Raw genomic sequence first — 17,845 nt, forward strand, 5'->3', positions numbered from 1 at the left:
TGGTGTACAGCATAATGTTCCAGTCATACATATACATACATATATTCGTTTTTATATTCTTTTTCATTAAAGGTTATTACAAGATACTGAATATAGTTCCTTGTGCTATACAGAAGAAATTTGTGTTTTATCTACATTCTTACAGGAAATTCCCACAAGTGGCATTCAGTCAAGAAGAATAAAACTAGTAAAATTAATGATGTCTATTGCCAAAGTACTTTCTCAAAAGATACTAACAGTTTCCACTAAGCAGAGATATTTGAGTTTCTATTTTAATCTCCCATTGACAACATTAATTATTCTAATTTTGAATCATTTTTATTCATTTTATAGATGGAATTTGTTTTAATTATTGATTAAGTATCAGAACTGGTTTATTTAACTAACTCATTTTCTTTTTAGTTTTCTGCCTTTGTGCATTTTTATTTTGTGGGATTTAGTTTTCTCATTAGTTTATATGCAGTTTTCATTTATGGATTAGTTCTAAATTATTCCACAGTGTTAGAAATATAAAAATATTTCATTTCTTTACAAAATTTCTCCCAGTTTTTAAAAATTTTTAATTGAGATATAAATGAAATATAATATTACATTTGTTTTAGGTATAGCATAATGATTCACTGTTTCTGTATACTGTGAAATGATCACCATAGGATGTCTAGTTAATATTAACCATCATACATAGTTATAATTTTTTGTAGGAAATGAAAAATTTTAAGAAATACTCTTAATAACTTTCAAACATACAATATAGTTTATTAACTATAGTCACTGTGCTGTATACATTACATCCACAGGACATGTTTGTTTTATAACTGGAAATTTTTACCTTTTTTACATTTTCACCCATTTTGTTCACCCATCACCCCCTTCCTCTGGCAACCACCAGTCTGTTCTTTGTATCTATGAGTTCAGTTTGTTTGTTTTTTATCTTTCACATATAAGTGAGGTCATGTGGTAGTTATTTTTCTTTGTTTGACTTACTTCACTTAAGCATAATGCCCTCAAGGTCTATCCATGTTGTCATAAGGGGCATTTTTCATTCTTTTATATGGCTGAATAATAACCCATTTTATGTATATAACACATTTTCTTTATCAGTTCTTCAGTGTACACTAAGGTTGTTTTCCTGCCTTAGCTATTATAAATAATGCTACAATGAATATGAGGGGGGTACATATATCTTTATGAGCTAGTGTTTTTGCTCCTTTGAGGCAAATACCCAGAAGTGGAATTGCTGTATCATATGGTAGTTCTATTCTTAATTATTTAAGGAATCTCCATACTGTTTTCCTTAGTGGCTACACCAGTTTACATTCCCATCAACAGTGCACAAGTGTTCATTTTTCTCCACATTTTCGTAAACACTTGTTATATCTTATCTTTTCAAGAATAGCCATTCTAACAGGTGTAAGGTGTTATCTCATTGTGGTTTTGATTTGCATTTCCCTAATGATTAGTGATGATAAGCACATTTTCAGTACCCGTTGGCCATTTGGATATCTTCTTTGGAAAAATGTCTATTCAGAGTCTTCCCAATTTTAATCATTTTTTCCCTGTTGAGTTGAATGAGTTCTTTATATATTTTAGACATTCACTCCTTAATCTCATATATGGTTCATGCATATTTTCTCCCATTTGATAAGTTGCCTTTTTATTTTGTTGATGATTTCCTTTGCTGTACAAAAGCTTTTATTTTTAGTTTATTGTAGTCCCACTCACTTGTTTTTGCTTTTGTTGCCTTTACTTTTGATATCAAATCCAAAAAAATATCCAAGACCGATGACAGTGAGCTTACCACCTACATTTTCTTCTAGGAGTTTTATGTCAGATTTTATGTTCAAGCCTTTGATCCATTTTCAGTTGTTTTTTGTATATGGTATAAGATAGTGGTCCAGTTTTATTCTTATGCATGTAGCTGTCCAGTTTTCCCAGCAGTGTTTATTGAAGTGACTGTTCTTTCCCCATCATTTATTTTTGGCTGATGATTCCTTTGTTGCAAATTAATCCTATATGTGTAAATTTATTTCTGTGCTCTTTTTTTTTCTTTCAGTTTTATTGAGATAAAATTGACATACAGCACTGTGTAAGTTTAAGGTGTACAAAATAATGTTTTGACTTCCATACATCATGAAATGATTACAGCAATAAATTTGTGAGCATCCATCATCTCATATAGATACAAAGTTAAAGAAATAGAGAAAAATATTTTCCTTCTGATGAAAATTCTTAGGATTTACTCTCTTAACTTTCCTATATAACATACAGCAGTGTAAATTACATTTATCATGTTGTGTATTATACCCCTAGTACTTATTTTTCTTATAACAGTAAGTTTGTACCTTTTGACTGCCTTCATCCAATTCCCCCTCCTCCAACCTCCACCTCTGGTAACCACAAATCTAATCTCTTGTTCTATGAGTTTTGGGTTATTTGTTTGATTTTGAGGTATAATTGACCTACAACACTATGTTATTTCCTGGTATAAATATAGTGATCTGCTATTTCTGTACATTTCAAAATGTTCACCAAGATAATTCTAGTTACCATCTGTCACCACATAAAGACATTACATAATTATTGAGTCGTAGTCCCCACACTACATTACATGCCTGTGACACATTTATTGTGTAATTGAAAGTTTGTACCTCTTAGTCTCCCTCACCTACTTCTCTCCTCCTCTCACTCCCCTCCTCTGTGGAAACCACCAGTTTGTTATCTACATCTATGACTCTGTTTATATTTAGTTATGTTTGTTCATTTGTTTTTTAGATTATACACAGAAGTTAAATCATAAGTATTTGTCTTCCCTTGTCTGACTTAGCATGATACTGTCCAGGTCCATCCATGATGTTACAAATGGCAAGAGTTCATTCTCTTTCTGGCTGAAGAATATTCCATTGTATTTATGTATGTGTGTATATGTATGTATGTGTATATATGTATGTACACACACACACACCCCCCACATCTTCTTCATCTTTTCATCTATTGATGGGCACTTAGTTGCTTCCATATCTTGGCTATGGAAAGTAATACTGCAATGAATATAGGGGTGGATATATATTTTTGAATTAGTGTTTTAATTTTCTTTGGGAAAATACCACAAAGTAGAATTACTGTAGTGTGTGGTAGTCTGCTTTTAGTTTTTTCAGAAGTCTCCATACTGTTTTCCGTAGTGTTTGTAACAATTTACATTCCCACCAACAGGCACAAGTGTTCCATTTTCTCCACATCCTTACCAACACTTCTTCTTTGTTGTCTTTTTGATAATAGCTATCCTGACAGGTATAAGATGATATCTCATTATGGTTTTGATTTGTATTTCCCTGACGGTTAGTGATGTTGAGCATCTTTTCATGTGCCTGTTGGCCATCCATATGTCTTCTTTGGAAAAACACCTATTCAAATGCTCTACTCGATTTTAATCAGATTTTTTTTTCTGTTGAGTTATGTGAGTTCTTTATATATGTCAGGTATTAACCTCTCAGTCACGTATATGATTTGAAATACTCTATTTGGTATGCTACATTTTGTTTTGTTGATAGTTTCCTTCACTGTGCGAACACTTTTGAGTTTGGTAGAGTTCCTTTTATGTATTTTTGCTTTTGTTGCCCTTGCCTAAGGAGATATTACCCACCAAAAAATACTACTAAGACCAATGTCACAGAGCTTAATGCCTTTGTTTTTCTGTAGACGTTTTATGATTTCAGGTCTTACAGTTAAGTCTTTAATCCATTTTGAGTTTATTTTTGTGTATGGTGTGAGAAAGTAGTCCAGTTTAATTCTTTTGCCTGTAGCTGTGCATTTTTCCTACTAACACCTATTGAAAAAGCTGTCTTTCCCCTGTTGGATATTCTTGCCTCATTTGTCATAGAGTAGTTGTCCATATAAGTGTATTCATTTCTAGGCTTTCTATTCTGTTAAAGTGGTCTATATGTCTGTTTTGGGGTCAGTCCCATACTGTTTTGATTACTGTAGCTTTGTGCTATAGTTTGAAATCAAGGAGCATGATAACTCCAGTTTTGTTCTTCTTAAGATTGTGTGGCTTATTTGGAGTCTTTTGTATTCCCATACAAATTTTAGAATTATTTGTTGTAATTCTGGGAAAAAATGCAATTTTAATAGGGATTGCATTGAATCTGTAGATTGCCTTGGGTAGTAATGTTATTTTAACAATGCTAATTCTTCCAGTCCATGAGCATGCTATGTATTTCCATCTGTTTGTATCACATTCAGTTTTCTTCATCAGTGTCTTAGGGTTTTCCAAGTATAGGTCTTTTATCTCCTTTGCCGAATTTATTCCCAAGTATCTTTTTTCTTTTTTGTTTTGATTGTAAATGCTTTTGTTTCCTTATTTGTCTCTCTGATGTTTGTTGTTAGTTTATAGAAGTGCAACAGATTTATGAATAGTAAGTTTTTTATCCCTACAACTTGACCAAAATCATTGATGAGTTCTAGTAGTTTATTGATGGCATCTTTAGGATTTTCTCTATATAGTATCGTGTCATCTGCTAACTGAACAGTTTTGCTTTTTCCTTTCCAATTTAGATTCCTTTTATTTCCTTTCTTGTCTGATAACTGTGGATAGGACTTCCAAAACTATGGAATAAAAGTGGTAAGAATAGTCATCCTTGTCTTGTTGCTGGTCTTAGAGGAAATGCTCTCAGCTTTTCACTGTTGAATATGATGTTGGCCGTAGGCTTGCCTTATGTGGCCTTTATTATGTTGAGGCGTGTTCCCTCTATACCCACATTGTTGAGAGTTTTTTCTTATAAATGGATATTGGATTTTTGTCAGAAGCCTTCTCTGAATAAAGTGAGATAATCATATGATTTTTACTCCTCAGTTTGTTAACCTGGTGTATCCCATTGATTTGTGGAATTTTAATCATCCTTGCTTTTCTGAGATAAATCCCCCTTGAGCATGGTGTATGATCCTTTCATATGTTGTTGAACTTGGTTTGCTCATATTTTGTTGGGGAGTTTTGCATCTGTGTTCTTTAGTGATACTAGCCTTTAATTTTCTTCTTTTGTGATATCTTTGTTTTTTTAATCAGAATGATGGTTGCCTCATAGAATGAGTTTGGAAGCATTGCTGCTTTTGTAATTTTTTTTTTTTGAAATAGTTTGAGAATGAAAGGTGTTAAGTCTTCTTTAAATGTGTCATAGAATTCACCTATGAAGCCATTGGTCTTGGACTTTTATTTGTTGGAAGTTTTATTTATTACTAATTCAATTCCATTACCAGTAATTGGTGTGTTCATATTTTCTATTTCTTCTTGATTCACACTTGGGATATTGTACATTTCTAGGAATTTGTCCATTTCTTCTACTTGTTGATTTTAGTGGTGTATAATTACCTGTGGTAATCTCTTGTGACCCATTGTATTTTTGTGGTGTCAGTTGTAATTTCTCATTTTTCATTTCTGATTTTTGTTGATTTGGGCCCTCTCTTTTTCTTGATGAGTCTTGCTAAAGGTTTACCAATTTTGTGTATCTTTTCAAAGAACTGCTTCTAAGTTTGACTAATCTTTTCTATTTTCTAGTCTCTGACTTATTCCCACTCTGATCTTTACAATTTCTTTCCTTCTACTAACTTTTGATTTTGTTGTTTCTTCTTTTCTTGTCCTTTAAGTGTATGGTTAAGTTGTTTATTTGAGATTTTTCTTGTTGTTTAAGGTAGGCTTTTATCCTTGTAAACTTCCCTTTTAGAATGGCTATTGCTGTGACCCATAGATTTTTGGAGCAATATGTTTTCATATTCATTTATCTCCAGGTATGGTTTTTATTTCTTCTTTGATTTATTTTGTGTCCTATTCATTTTTTAGTAACATAATGTTTAGCTCCACTGTGTTTGTATTTTTTGCCATTTTTTTTTCTTGTAGTTGATTTCTAGCCTGCTAGCATTGTGGTTAGAAAAGATGCTTGATATGATTTTAATCTTAAATTTAATGAGACTTGTTTTATGACCTGTCATGTGATCTGTCCTGGAGAATGTTCCACCTGCCCTTGAAAAGACTGTATATAATGCTTTGGATGACATGTATTGTATATATGTTAAGTTAATTCGGTTCAACATGTCCTTTCAGGCTAGTGTTTGCTGGTTGATTTTCTGTCTGTATGATATGTTCATTGATGTGAAGAGGGTGTTAAAGTCCCCTACTATTATTGTGTTACTGTCAGTATCTTCCTTTATGGCTGTTAATATTTACTTTATTTATTTAGGTGGTCTTATTTGGGTGTATATGTATTTACATTTGTTATATCTTCTTCTTGGATTAATCTATTTATCATAATGTAATGCCCTTCTGTTTCTCTTATTATAGTCTTTGTTTTAAAGTCTGTTTTATCTGATATAGATATAGTTACCCCAGCTTTCTTTTCATTTTCATTTGCGTAGGAGACTTTCTATCCCCTCACTTTTAATCTGTGTGTCTTTGGATCTGGAGTCTCTTATAGACAACATATATATGGGTCTTGTTTTTGTACCTGTTCAGTCACTGTTTGTCTTTTGATTGTAGCATTTAGTTCATTTATATTTAAAGTAATTATTGATAGGTAAGTACTCATTGCCATTTTGTCAATTGTTTGGGGTTGTTTTGTAGTTCTTTATTTTCTCTTCTTTTAATTTATTCACTTGTGATTTGATGACTATCTTTTGTGTTAGGTTTGGATTCCTTTCACTTTTGTGTCTGTGTCTATTACAGATTTTTGATTTGTGGATACCATGAGCTTTATATGTAGCAGTCTGTATTATATGTGATTATTTTAAATTGCTGATCCTTTACATTTGAACACATTGTAAAAACTCTGCCTGTTTAATCCCCCTACCATGTTTAATATTTTTACACCCTAGTTTATATTTTTTGTTGATGTAGCCACTTATGAATAAAGATAACTTACTACCTTTTTTTTTTACCTCCTACTAGCTTTATAAGTGATTGATCTACTAAACTTACTATATGTTTGCCTTGATCAATGAGATTTTTCCTTTTGTTTTTCATAATTCTAGTTGTGGCCATTTCTTTTCCACTTATTGAAGTCCCTTTAACATTTCTTGTAAAGCTAGTTTCATGGTGCTCAACTCTTACCTTTTAGCTCATACTTATTTGTAAAACATTTGATCTCCTTCAAATCTGAATGAAAGCCTTGCTGAGTATTGTTGGCTGTAGGTTCTTCCCTGTTATGACTTCAAGTATATCATGACAGTCCCTTCTGGTCTTTAGAGTTTCAGGTGATAATTTAGCTGATAGCTTTCTAGGGGTTCCCTTGTATATAACTAGTTGCCTTTCCTTTGCTGCTTTTTAAAGATTCTCTCTTTACCTTTAATTTTTACCATCTCGATTATAATATGTCTTGGCATGGACCTCTTTTTGTTCATCTTGTTTGAGATTCTCTGTCCTTCATGGCCCTGTTTCCTTTCCCAGTTTTGGGACATTTTCAGCTATTTTATCTTCAGATATGTGCTCTACCCCTTTCTCTCTTATTTCTCCTTCTGGGACCCTTACATTGAGAATGTTAGTATGCTTGATATTTCCCAGAGGTCTTTTAAACTATTCTCATTTTTTTTTCTGTTTTCTTTTTTTGCTCAGTTTTCATGATTTCCGCTACTCTTTCAGGTCTCTGATGAGTTTCTTTCCATCATCTAATCTACTTTCAGTTTCTAGAAGTTCCTGGCCCTCATTCTGTTTGGTTGCCTGGTCCTGCATGTGTGGAAGATGCATACTGCTGGTGAGCAGGGATGGACCATGGCATGGCTGGCTGCATGGCCGGGGGAATCCTGGTCCCCAAACAATACTCCATCATCAAATAGAAGTTGTAAATATGACAGTGAGTTCCCATTGGCCCTAAAGCCTCCAGTAAGTTTCATGAGTCCATGGCTGCCCTAGGAAATTACCACAAATTGAGCGGCCTAAAACAATACACTTTTGTTAACTCTCAGTTTTGTTGATCAAAAGTGAGACATGCTTGCCTGGATACTCTGGTTAGGATCTCATAAGTATGAAATCAAGGTATTGACTGGCCTGACCTTTACCTGGGGCTCTGAATGAGAATCCACTTACACGTTCACTTATGATGTTGGCAGAATCCAGTTCCTTCTGGTTGTAGAAATGGATGTTGGTTTGTTAGTTCTTCACTGCCAGGTGGCTCTCTGATGCCTTCATTTAGATTTTAAATGTTCCCCTTAGCTGGAGTGAGATTGAGCAGAAGTTTTGATGGAGTAACTGTCACTTCTGATTTTTTCTCTGTATGTGTTGGGAGGTTAGACTTGTCTTCCTCATTATTCCTTGCAAGGTAAATGTACTCAGGGCCTTATCACAAAATGTGTTTTTTCCCTCAGAGTTACTGTCAGCTGACAGTTGGTTTTGCTGATATAAAGCATTGTACTGTGTACGATATGCATTAGAAGAAGATGTAAGAAAGCTGAACCTTGCTGCTAGGGGAAAGCGGGGAAGGGGTCCTAGAAAATTTATTTAAATATTAGTGCAGAGTGTGTGCATTTAGACTAGAAGTTTGCATTGATTAGGCTTCCCCAAGAACATTGTCTCTGATGAATGAGAAGGACTTCAAAAGTGCAGCATGATTATTCTGCTAGAGGGATGTACAGCAGTGGCCTAGAGTATAGAAATAATGACTTGAAAATGCTGTGTCAGAAGAAGCCTCAATCGGGCAAACTAGAGTGAGCCTACTGCATGGTCTTCAGTAACTGTATATTCCCGATTTAAAGAGATGATGACCAAGGAAGACTTCCTTTCTCAATTTCCACCGATGTATGTAGGCAATCACCCAAGCAAACTCCTTTCAGTCTTCTCCCTCCCTTGTGTTAACTCACTACTACCACCTAGAGTGAGTACCAGTGAATGGGACAGGAAAAGGTAGAAGAGGAGGAGAGAAAGAAAGAAAAGATATCTCAGTTCTTCCTTTGTTTGCAGTACACAACAGGTGGGTGGGAACTTCACCTGAGTTTGGTGAGAGAATTTGGAGCTGAACTAATATTTACATGTGAGTGAATGTACGAAAGAGGTTTATTATGTTGATAAGGAGTTAAAACAAAATCTCTGTGGCCAGAGAAATGATCTTGAAAGGTCTAGCTTGCCCCAGACTTGACATATGCCGTTTCTTTTTGCTGATTTGTTTTGCGTCCTTTTGCTATAATAAATCATACTTGTTGGTATGACTGAAAAATAATAACTTTTAAAAATAAAAAAGAGTCACCATTAAATGTCAGAACTTAACTTTTCTTTCTCATTTAGAAGTTAAAGTCAGTATCTCTACTTGATTAAGCCATTTGATTCTTTGGATTTAGACTGCTGTTAAATCCCTTTTGCAGGTTTTTTTTTTTTCTCAACCTCTGTTTCATTGTTTTGATCATACCTGTGCTTATGTTTAAACATTCTATTCTTGATATGTGGATATGAGTCCTTCCTTTATCTCTCTAAAGATTTTGAATATATTTATTTTGTGGGTCTTTTCTGAATGTTCTATTAATTATATTTTTGTGTGCAATTTATTCTATTTACTTTATTGGGGGTAATTTGTTAAAATTACTTACACATTTTCTGATTCCTGATCATGAGCTCATCTTTTGTAAAAGAATACCCTTCCCAGTGTTTCCATGTGGGATCACTCTTGCTAGGATGGCTGCTTGCATGTTTCTCTCTGTGTGTCTTCTAGCCCCTGATCAGAGAGAATTTTTCTATCTTATTTTTAATGCGGTTGTATGCTCACTAATCTGTATTTTATATCACTAAAATATAATTTCTCCAGATCTTACAGGGAGAAGAAGTAATTTCTGTTATCTTGAAATGAAGAGTCTAAATTCCTTGACATACATTACGCAGACTAAGTATAACACTGTTTAGCTTAGCAAATCAATCTGTTAGCCGTTTTCTCTCGTAAAGTACTTTAAGAACAGAAAAGGCCAGAGATGTTTTTAAAGAGCCCAAATCTCTTACATAGAATAGAGAGATTACTATGGTGTCTTAAAATTATGTAAGAAAACATCCATTTATATGGACAAGGAACCTGCCAAAATGGAAAGTATTAGCTTTATGAAGGCTGTGAACTTATGGATGACTATTTCTCTTTTGGCACTCCAGAATTTCTATATTATATTGTTTTTGAAAGAGTACATAATTTTCCAGTATGTATTCCAAATAACTTAAAACCATGCAACTTGTACAGAACTCCATTAAAGTACCCAGTTACCTAGAGGACAAAGTTAAAACCTCTCAACTAAATATCCCCAAAGGTCTTCACACTTCTGTTCTCAAATTGCTTCTCATCTTGTCCCCCTCTGTTTTCTTATGCCTCCTCTAGTCCAGTCTTGTCCTCTATCCTTGACACAGACAATACTAGTTTCTACTATATTTTAAGGATTGAAACACATTTTTCCAGGGTTGTTTTTCTAGGTACAGGAGTCTGGTTCTTCTGGTCCCTTGTCTTGCTGAGTTTATTTGGAATCCTGGCTGCCTACACGTCCTTGTTGTTGGTGAGTAGTATTTCCACATCTCCCTCACCCTTCCTGAGTAGCCTCATGAGGAGTTCCTATCTCTGATATAGTTCCCAATTGATGCTAGGAGCCCTCAGAACCTGAGATCACTTTGCAGAGGTAGGGTTTACATCAGCCACTTAAATATTAGGCATGAGCAATAGATGAAGGAAAAAAGACTTGCGATGTTAGAGGATGTGTCTTACCATGTTGACCTTTTGAAAAGGTAGCAGAACACCCCTTTCCTTTTCCCCTGTTTCATTGCTTATTTTCTGGTTCCCTCAGTATTGTCATTTTAAACACCCACAGCTTCACATGGCATTGCCTTTTACGCATGGACCGCCTCATTTCGTAGATCATCTGCTGAGAATCAGTCTTAGTGGGCCTTACAAATTAGCTAGTGTGTTAAACCTCTTTTAATGTGCAAATGCTTGTCCCCAACCCAGGTGCAAAGTACATTTTAGCAAAAGTCTTTAGACAGTAATGACCCTGCCTCTGTTTCCTGACATAGTACTGTCATACAGTGTGAGAAATTCATGCCAGGCAATAGAGAAGTTTGAAGAAGCCGAAAGCTTATTGGAGGATAACTTTTAGATAACTGGAGTTTTTCAGTGCCCGCTTATACATAGGGCATATACATCTTTCTCTGATTTTATAATTTCTTGCCCCTACTGATTTCCTGTCTGATACAGAAGGACCCAACCCCTGCCATTTGCATTAATTTTTCTTTCAGCAAAATATATTGATAATTATATGAGTAATAAGTACTGAGGATACAGAAATCACTAAGACATGTACAGTTCCTGTTATATGCAGGGTCCTTCAAAGAGATAAGTATGAGATATAAAGTTACAATAGTCCTTAATTCAATGTATTTAGAACTAGAAGGGAACTAAGTCATAGACAAAAATAACCAACACAGACAGAGTATTATCATTGTCATTAGGGAGGCCTAAATAAGATTCTGCATGGATTCTGAGAAGGAAGAGGTGGCTTCCAGCCAAGAGGATTAGGTGAGGCTTCTCGGAAGAGGGTGACACTAGAGTGGGCTCTTGAAAGAATGTTGAATTTGAACATGTGTTTGTGGGGATGGGGAAGAATATTCCAGACTGTGGAAACATCATGACAGCATCAGCAAGACAGAGGAATATGGAGTGTGACTATGTAAAATGGAAAGATCAGTACTGTTATCATGTAGGGCATATTGGAGAATAAAGGGGAACATGACTAAAAAGATAGGCTTGGACAGATTTGGAAGACCTGAAAAGTAAGCTAAGACATTTGGCATAAATCAGATTTCTAGTTAGGATAATAATTCTGGAAGACATGGTGTGGAGGGTGACTATAGACAGAAACTAGTTAGAAATTTTTCTTTTTAATGAGGAAAAAGCAGGTGAAGGATGTGTACTGGGCAAGAATCTGGCCACTGAATTGTACTGTGCTCATACACAATAAACATGAAATGGTATAGTTCTAATGTGGGAATGAATTCTAGTGTCCAATAAGCAATGTATTTTAACAAGTTTCTACTCTGTCCTGCCTCTTTTTGGACACATACAATGTCAACAGTAGAGGAGACCTGGATTCTATTTCTGCTTTATTTTTAGGTTACTTTGTAGCTTTGATTAAGTCATATAACTCTTCTGAGCCTTAGTTTCTCTTTTTTCCAAGTGAAAATGATGATAATATTTAATTAAATGGTATTTTATAGGACTTGGTGAAAAACAAATAAAATCATATACATAAATTATTTTTATAAAAGGTAATTGCCTAATACATTAAAACTTTCAAAAATAGCCTAAGCATCTGAGAACACCAGTTTTCATTCTTCATCTCCACACTGACTTGGTGATTACCTAGATTTAGATTCAAATCTAATTAAAATGTATTGGCTACTACCAATGTTAGCAACAGTGGTTAACAGTTGTAAATGTGGCACTGGTTCCTCAAGAAAGAGCTTTTAAATGACCCTTGGAAGGGCTGGTCTCTGACCTCTGATCTGTCACTAGTGACTCTAAGAAATACCAGGAATAAGGTCCATCACAGGGAAAAGAAATTGATAGGAAATTAGGAGGGGTATTAGTATGGTGGTTGTTACAAAATCCTAGGGAAGATAATTATAAATTCTTCCTAGGTTGCTGGTGAAAGTTACAAGTAGGAGGTGATGTTTGAACTGTCTTTGAAGGGTCAGTCTTACGGGGAGGAGAGCTTTTTAGGCAGAGGAATAGCATGGCAAACTCCTAGATGCTGAAAAGTTCAGGTGTAGCAAGAAGTGAATATAACGCAAGACTGTAAAAGGAATTTTGAGCTTCAGAACAGTACTTTAGGTAGGAACCTCCTATTTTCTACTTTGTTTTTTTTCAGGTACTTGGATTTTTGTTGTGTTGGGAAGGAAAAGAACTTTACCTGCACTGGTATCATAAGGTAGGACATCTGAATCTTCATAGGAGACCTTAGATTGAGACTGAATGTGTCTTTTTGGCACTCAGTGTTAAATACATAGTTTCCCTTTCTTTGTCTCCCTTAGAAAGAAGACATCTGCTTACATTGTTTAATTTTTTTTATTGAAGTACAGTTGATTTACAATGTATTAATTTCTAGTGTACAGTAAGTATAGATACTCAGTTGGGTATATATTTTTTCATATTTTTTTCATTATGGGCTAATACAAAGTATTGAATATAGTTCTCTGCTATACAGTAGGACCTTGTTGTTTATCTATTTTGTATATAGTAGTATCTGCAAATATCAAACTCCCAATTTATCCCTCCCCACCCTGTGTCCCCTCTGGAAACCAGAGATTTTTTTGTCTTTGTGTGAGTTGGTTTCTGTTTTGTAAATAAGTTCATTTGTGTCATTTTTTTAGATTCTACATGTAAGTGATATCACATGGTATTTTTCTTTCTCTTTCTGGCTTGCTTAGTATGACAATCTCCAGGTCCATCCATGTTACTGCAAATGGCATTATTTTATTCTTCTTTGTGGTTGAGTAGTATTTCATTGTGTGTATGTGTGTGTATATATGTGTGTTCTCTAGTCATCTGTCAATGGACATTTAGGTTGCTTCCATGTCTTGGCTATTGTAAATAGTGCTGCTATAAACATTGGTGTGCATATATCTTTTTGAATCCAAGTTCCTCCAGACATATACCAGGAGTGAGATTACTGGATCATAGGGTTAAGTCTATTTTCAGTTTTTAAAGGAATCTCCATACTGTTTTCCATAATGGCTGCACCAAACTACATACCCACCAAAGTGTAGGAGGGTTCCCTTTTTTCCACACCCTCTCCAACGTTTATCATTTGTGGACTTTTTAATGGTAGTTGCTACGCCTGATGTGAGGTGGTAACCTCAGTGTAGTTTTGATTTGTATTTCTCTGACAATTAGCAATATTAAGCATTTTTTATGTGTCTGGCCATTTGTATGTCTTCATTGGAGAAATGTTTGTTTAGGTCTTCTGCCCATTTTTTGATTGGGTTGTTTTTTGTTGTTGTTGCTATCGAGTTGTATGAGCTGTTTTTGTATTCTGGATATGAAGCCCTTGTCAGTCACATCATTTGCAAATACTTTCTCCCATTCCAGAGGTTGTCTTTTTGTTTCGTTTATGGTTTCATTTGCTGTGCAAAAGCTCATAAGTTTAATTAGGTTCTATATGTTTACATTTGCTTTTATTTCTATTGCCTTGGTAGACTGCTCTAGGATAACACTGGTAAGATTTATGTCAGAATGTTTTGCCAAATTTTCTTCTAGGTTTATGGCCTTATGTTTAAGTCTGTATGCCATTTTGAGTTTCTTTTTTTGCTTACAGTGTTTTAAATGAAACCATTAAATTTCTAACACATGTAACTGACTTACTGATGAAGCTGAACCCAAACTTTTTTTCTCACCACTTCTTGTTAAGTTCAGGCTGTAACTGTTCTTCTCATCCCCATAAAATCTTTGGCAGGTTCCATTATTTTCCCAGTCCTCTCTAGTCACAAGAATATTCTCATTTCAGTCATTTACAGTATCAATTTATTGTAATAAACTAACTCCAACTTTATGAGATTTTTTTTCCCTGCTCCTGTTTTCACCTGACCAGGCCGTTGTGGAGCTGTGGATTTTTCTATGTACTGAGAACGTTAACTGCAACTTTCTTGATGGAGTCAATGCCAGTCTTCCTATACCTCCTGAAATTTCTCTGTCAGAGTCCTTTAATGATACCAACATGGTATCTCTCAAAGGATCCAAATATGGTCCCCAGAAAGCAGGCATCATTGCCCCAACATCTGAGGACATGCAGCCCATTTTCAACATAGCCTTCTTTGTTTTGTTCTGCTGTGGGCTTGAGCATCTCCAGCCACAGCCTATTGGATTTTACAGATTTTTTTTCAGGAATGGTTTTGACACCATTTCTTATGTTTCCTCCAAACTAGAAACATGTCAAGCTGAGTGGTTCCCTTAAATTTTCTTTTACTCAAATAGGAAGTATGAACTGAAAATATAAATTAAAGAGTTAGAATAGTTGGAAATTGAAGTCATAGGATCATATAGGGAAAGAGGAAATTGAAGAGTGAACATAACAGGCCTTGTTGAGATCACCATGGCTTTTTTAATTGGGATACCATAAGCAGTTAGTCACTCCTGAGAATCTCTATGGGTTAAATCATTTAGATTACCATTCCAAGCTTGTGCCTCTTATAGAAACCGAGTGCAGCTTGTCTCTGGCAGTTAGTGCTGCTACTTGGCCTCTGCCACAGCAGGATCTCATCATTGCCTTTGAAATCAGGAAGCCAGGTTCAGTGGCAGCATCTCTCATCTTTATTCAAGCATAAAGGATAGACACTACAGTGCTTTTCAAAGATGCTGACATTTCTTCACCAATGGATTTTTTAGTTACTCTGACTGCCCATGAAACATAATATGGAATGAGTTAGCTGATCATAGGTGAGTGGTGGAGCTGGGTATGAGAAGAATTGGCAAATCCTTAGAAGATGACCAACTTGGTTGGGCCTTTAAACCCTTGGCCTTCAAATCTCCCCCGGCAAGAAAGTTTCTTTAGGGCTTGGAGTGTCAATGTACAAAGAATAAAGCTAGAAGGAAGAAGTTAGCATCAGGCCTATAGTGTATTCCCTCTACCTAGACATACTCTGAGAGTACTGTGTGACCTCAGTCAAAACTCTTTATAAACATGCCCATAACCCAACCTCCTGATAAACATACTAAAGGTATGTATTAACCAAAAGATTATAATAGAGAGTTCTTATCTATGAAGATTTCTAGCAGGATATAATCCAGTGTATCTGGGTTGTTTACTATAAATAAACCTGAAATTTATAGATTTGTAGGGTGAGAGAGGTGACTGGCTGGTAATGTATAATTAACAGGATATGTAAGAAAAGGATGCACCATAGTCCAAAAGACTCCTTCTGTGAAGCATTGTTTCCACATACTTTGCTCAAAACACACTTCACATTTTAAGTCCCAGACAGAATGTATCTTAATATGGTAGGAGAAAGACCTTTTTATGAGTAGCTTCATTTGACAGGATCAGATTTCAAGGGAAGATGTTTTATCTATACTTTATAAATGCCTATATCCTTTAAATCATTAGTAAAGTTTGATGTTGAGTAAGATCACAGAATCACATGAGGTTCATGTGAGTTTTTTTTTTTAACAATTAAACCTTTTAGTTGTGATGCATTTGGTTTGGTAATAGGTTATTTAAGATTTTTGCATCTGTGTATAGGAGAGATTGGGCTTTGTTTTTGTTTTTGTTTTTTTTCTTGTAATATCCTTGTTGAGTTTGAGTATCAATGTTTTGTTGACTTCAAAAAATAGGTTGTAGGGGGAGGATATAGCTCAAGTGGTAGAGCACATGCTTGGCATGTGTAGGGTCCTGAGTTCAATCCCTAGTACCTCCTCTAAAAATAAAATAAACCTAATTATCTCGCCCCAACAAAAAAAAAAAATTAAAAACAACAACAAAACAAAAAATAGGATAGAAATTGTTCACTTTTTTTCTATTCTCTGGAAGAATTTGTTAAAGATCAGAAATATTTGTTCCTTTAATGTTTGTTTAAATTAACCATTGAAGTCAGCAAGGCCTGGAGTTATTCTGTAAGGTTTAATTTTGGATTCAGTTGCTTTAACAGGTAACAGAATTATGGAAGTGAAACAAGTTAAAGTTTCAATGTCCTTTCCCTATGAATAATATATAGATTTGTGGCCAGATTTTTTTTCATCTGTTCAACAAATATTTATTGAAAGTTTACTAATGCAGCATTCTACAAGGCAGTGAGAATATAGTCATAACCACATATTGTCCTTGACCACAAGAAGCTTATAGTCTATTGCATAAAACATACATTGAAAATGCAATTATAAAGTATTATTTACCTGTAATTATATTGAGTTGTATTTAAAAAAAAGTAGTGAATATTTTTAATGGCTGTTGTTGAAACTGAATGAAACATACCAGACAATGTTAAGAGCCTAGCTGACATGGAGATGATAAATTTAGTAAAGGCATCAGGCTACATAGCTGTATAGTTTTTTTTCCAGGCATTCTGCACAACAAAAATTTGGCACCAAAGAAGGTAAATGATTAGATCTGTGTAATATTGGGGGTTTGAAGGATAGTTAGATTAAAAGGATGAGGAAATGAGGTCCCTGAAACTGTGAGGGCAAATACATTTCCTAAGGACAGTTTTTGTCCAAGCCTACTTCCTAGAAGTCTTTTTGTTTCCCCAGATCCTGATTCTGATAGTGATTTCGATGTGCTTGTTTTTTTTCTGGCTGTTATGCACTTACTGGAAAGACAGGTGGCTCACCATTGGGCTCTCACTGCAGGTAAGCATCATCCTTAGTTCTAACACTATCCGTCCAGATGTGTTCAGCCTGACTTTTGGTTTTCTCCCAGGTGTATGCTCCCTACCTACACCTGAGCAGCATATCTGTGATGGTTCTCCTTTCCTGGCCTGTGGCCTTCTACTTGATTCATTTGGAAGGAGAAGGTATGTCCTGTGAGTGGAACCTTGCCTGATCCTTTTCAGCTCTGGCTTTAGTTTATGTACTTCACAGAGCAGAAGAATCTTGGCAGGTTGCCAGCACTATACCTCTTTGAAATTCATTCCCTTGTTACTCAGACATGCTCCTTCTGGTCAAACTCACAGCCCCACACAGCCTGTCATAGCATTTCTTTCTTCTAAACTGGGATTCTCCTTCTAGGAAAAAAAAAGAACTTTCTCACTGTTACACATTGAGTGTCTGGGGATGGATTGGAATGGTTGAGGGGAAGGTAGAGGCAATTTAAATTTTATCTGACCAGTGTTGGCACAAGTCACAGTTCTTTCAGTTTGTATTGAATT

At 35.1% G+C, this 17,845-nt stretch overlaps 1 protein-coding gene across 13 annotated transcripts in view; it reads left to right on the forward strand.

The window, feature by feature from the left end:
* The window catches only part of LOC102526140 (glycerophosphodiester phosphodiesterase domain-containing protein 4-like), a 100,734-nt gene that overhangs the window by 31,543 nt on the left and 51,346 nt on the right, over positions 1-17,845 (forward strand). For 8 of the 13 annotated variants that reach the window (XM_072969135.1, XM_072969146.1, XM_072969141.1 and 5 more), the window contains 4 exons: positions 10,401-10,494; positions 12,859-12,918; positions 17,229-17,327; positions 17,398-17,491. In XM_072969135.1, the coding sequence (XP_072825236.1) occupies positions 10,401-10,494; positions 12,859-12,918; positions 17,229-17,327; positions 17,398-17,491 (347 nt within the window). The remainder of the gene's footprint in view (positions 1-10,400; positions 10,495-12,858; positions 12,919-17,228; positions 17,328-17,397; positions 17,492-17,845) is intronic. The other 5 variants (XM_072969142.1, XM_072969144.1, XM_072969147.1 and 2 more) reach the window with 4 other exon arrangements.

Source organism: Vicugna pacos, chromosome 10, assembly GCF_048564905.1.
Source record: "Vicugna pacos chromosome 10, VicPac4, whole genome shotgun sequence".
In the NCBI taxonomy this organism is placed as follows: Eukaryota; Metazoa; Chordata; class Mammalia; order Artiodactyla; family Camelidae; genus Vicugna; species Vicugna pacos.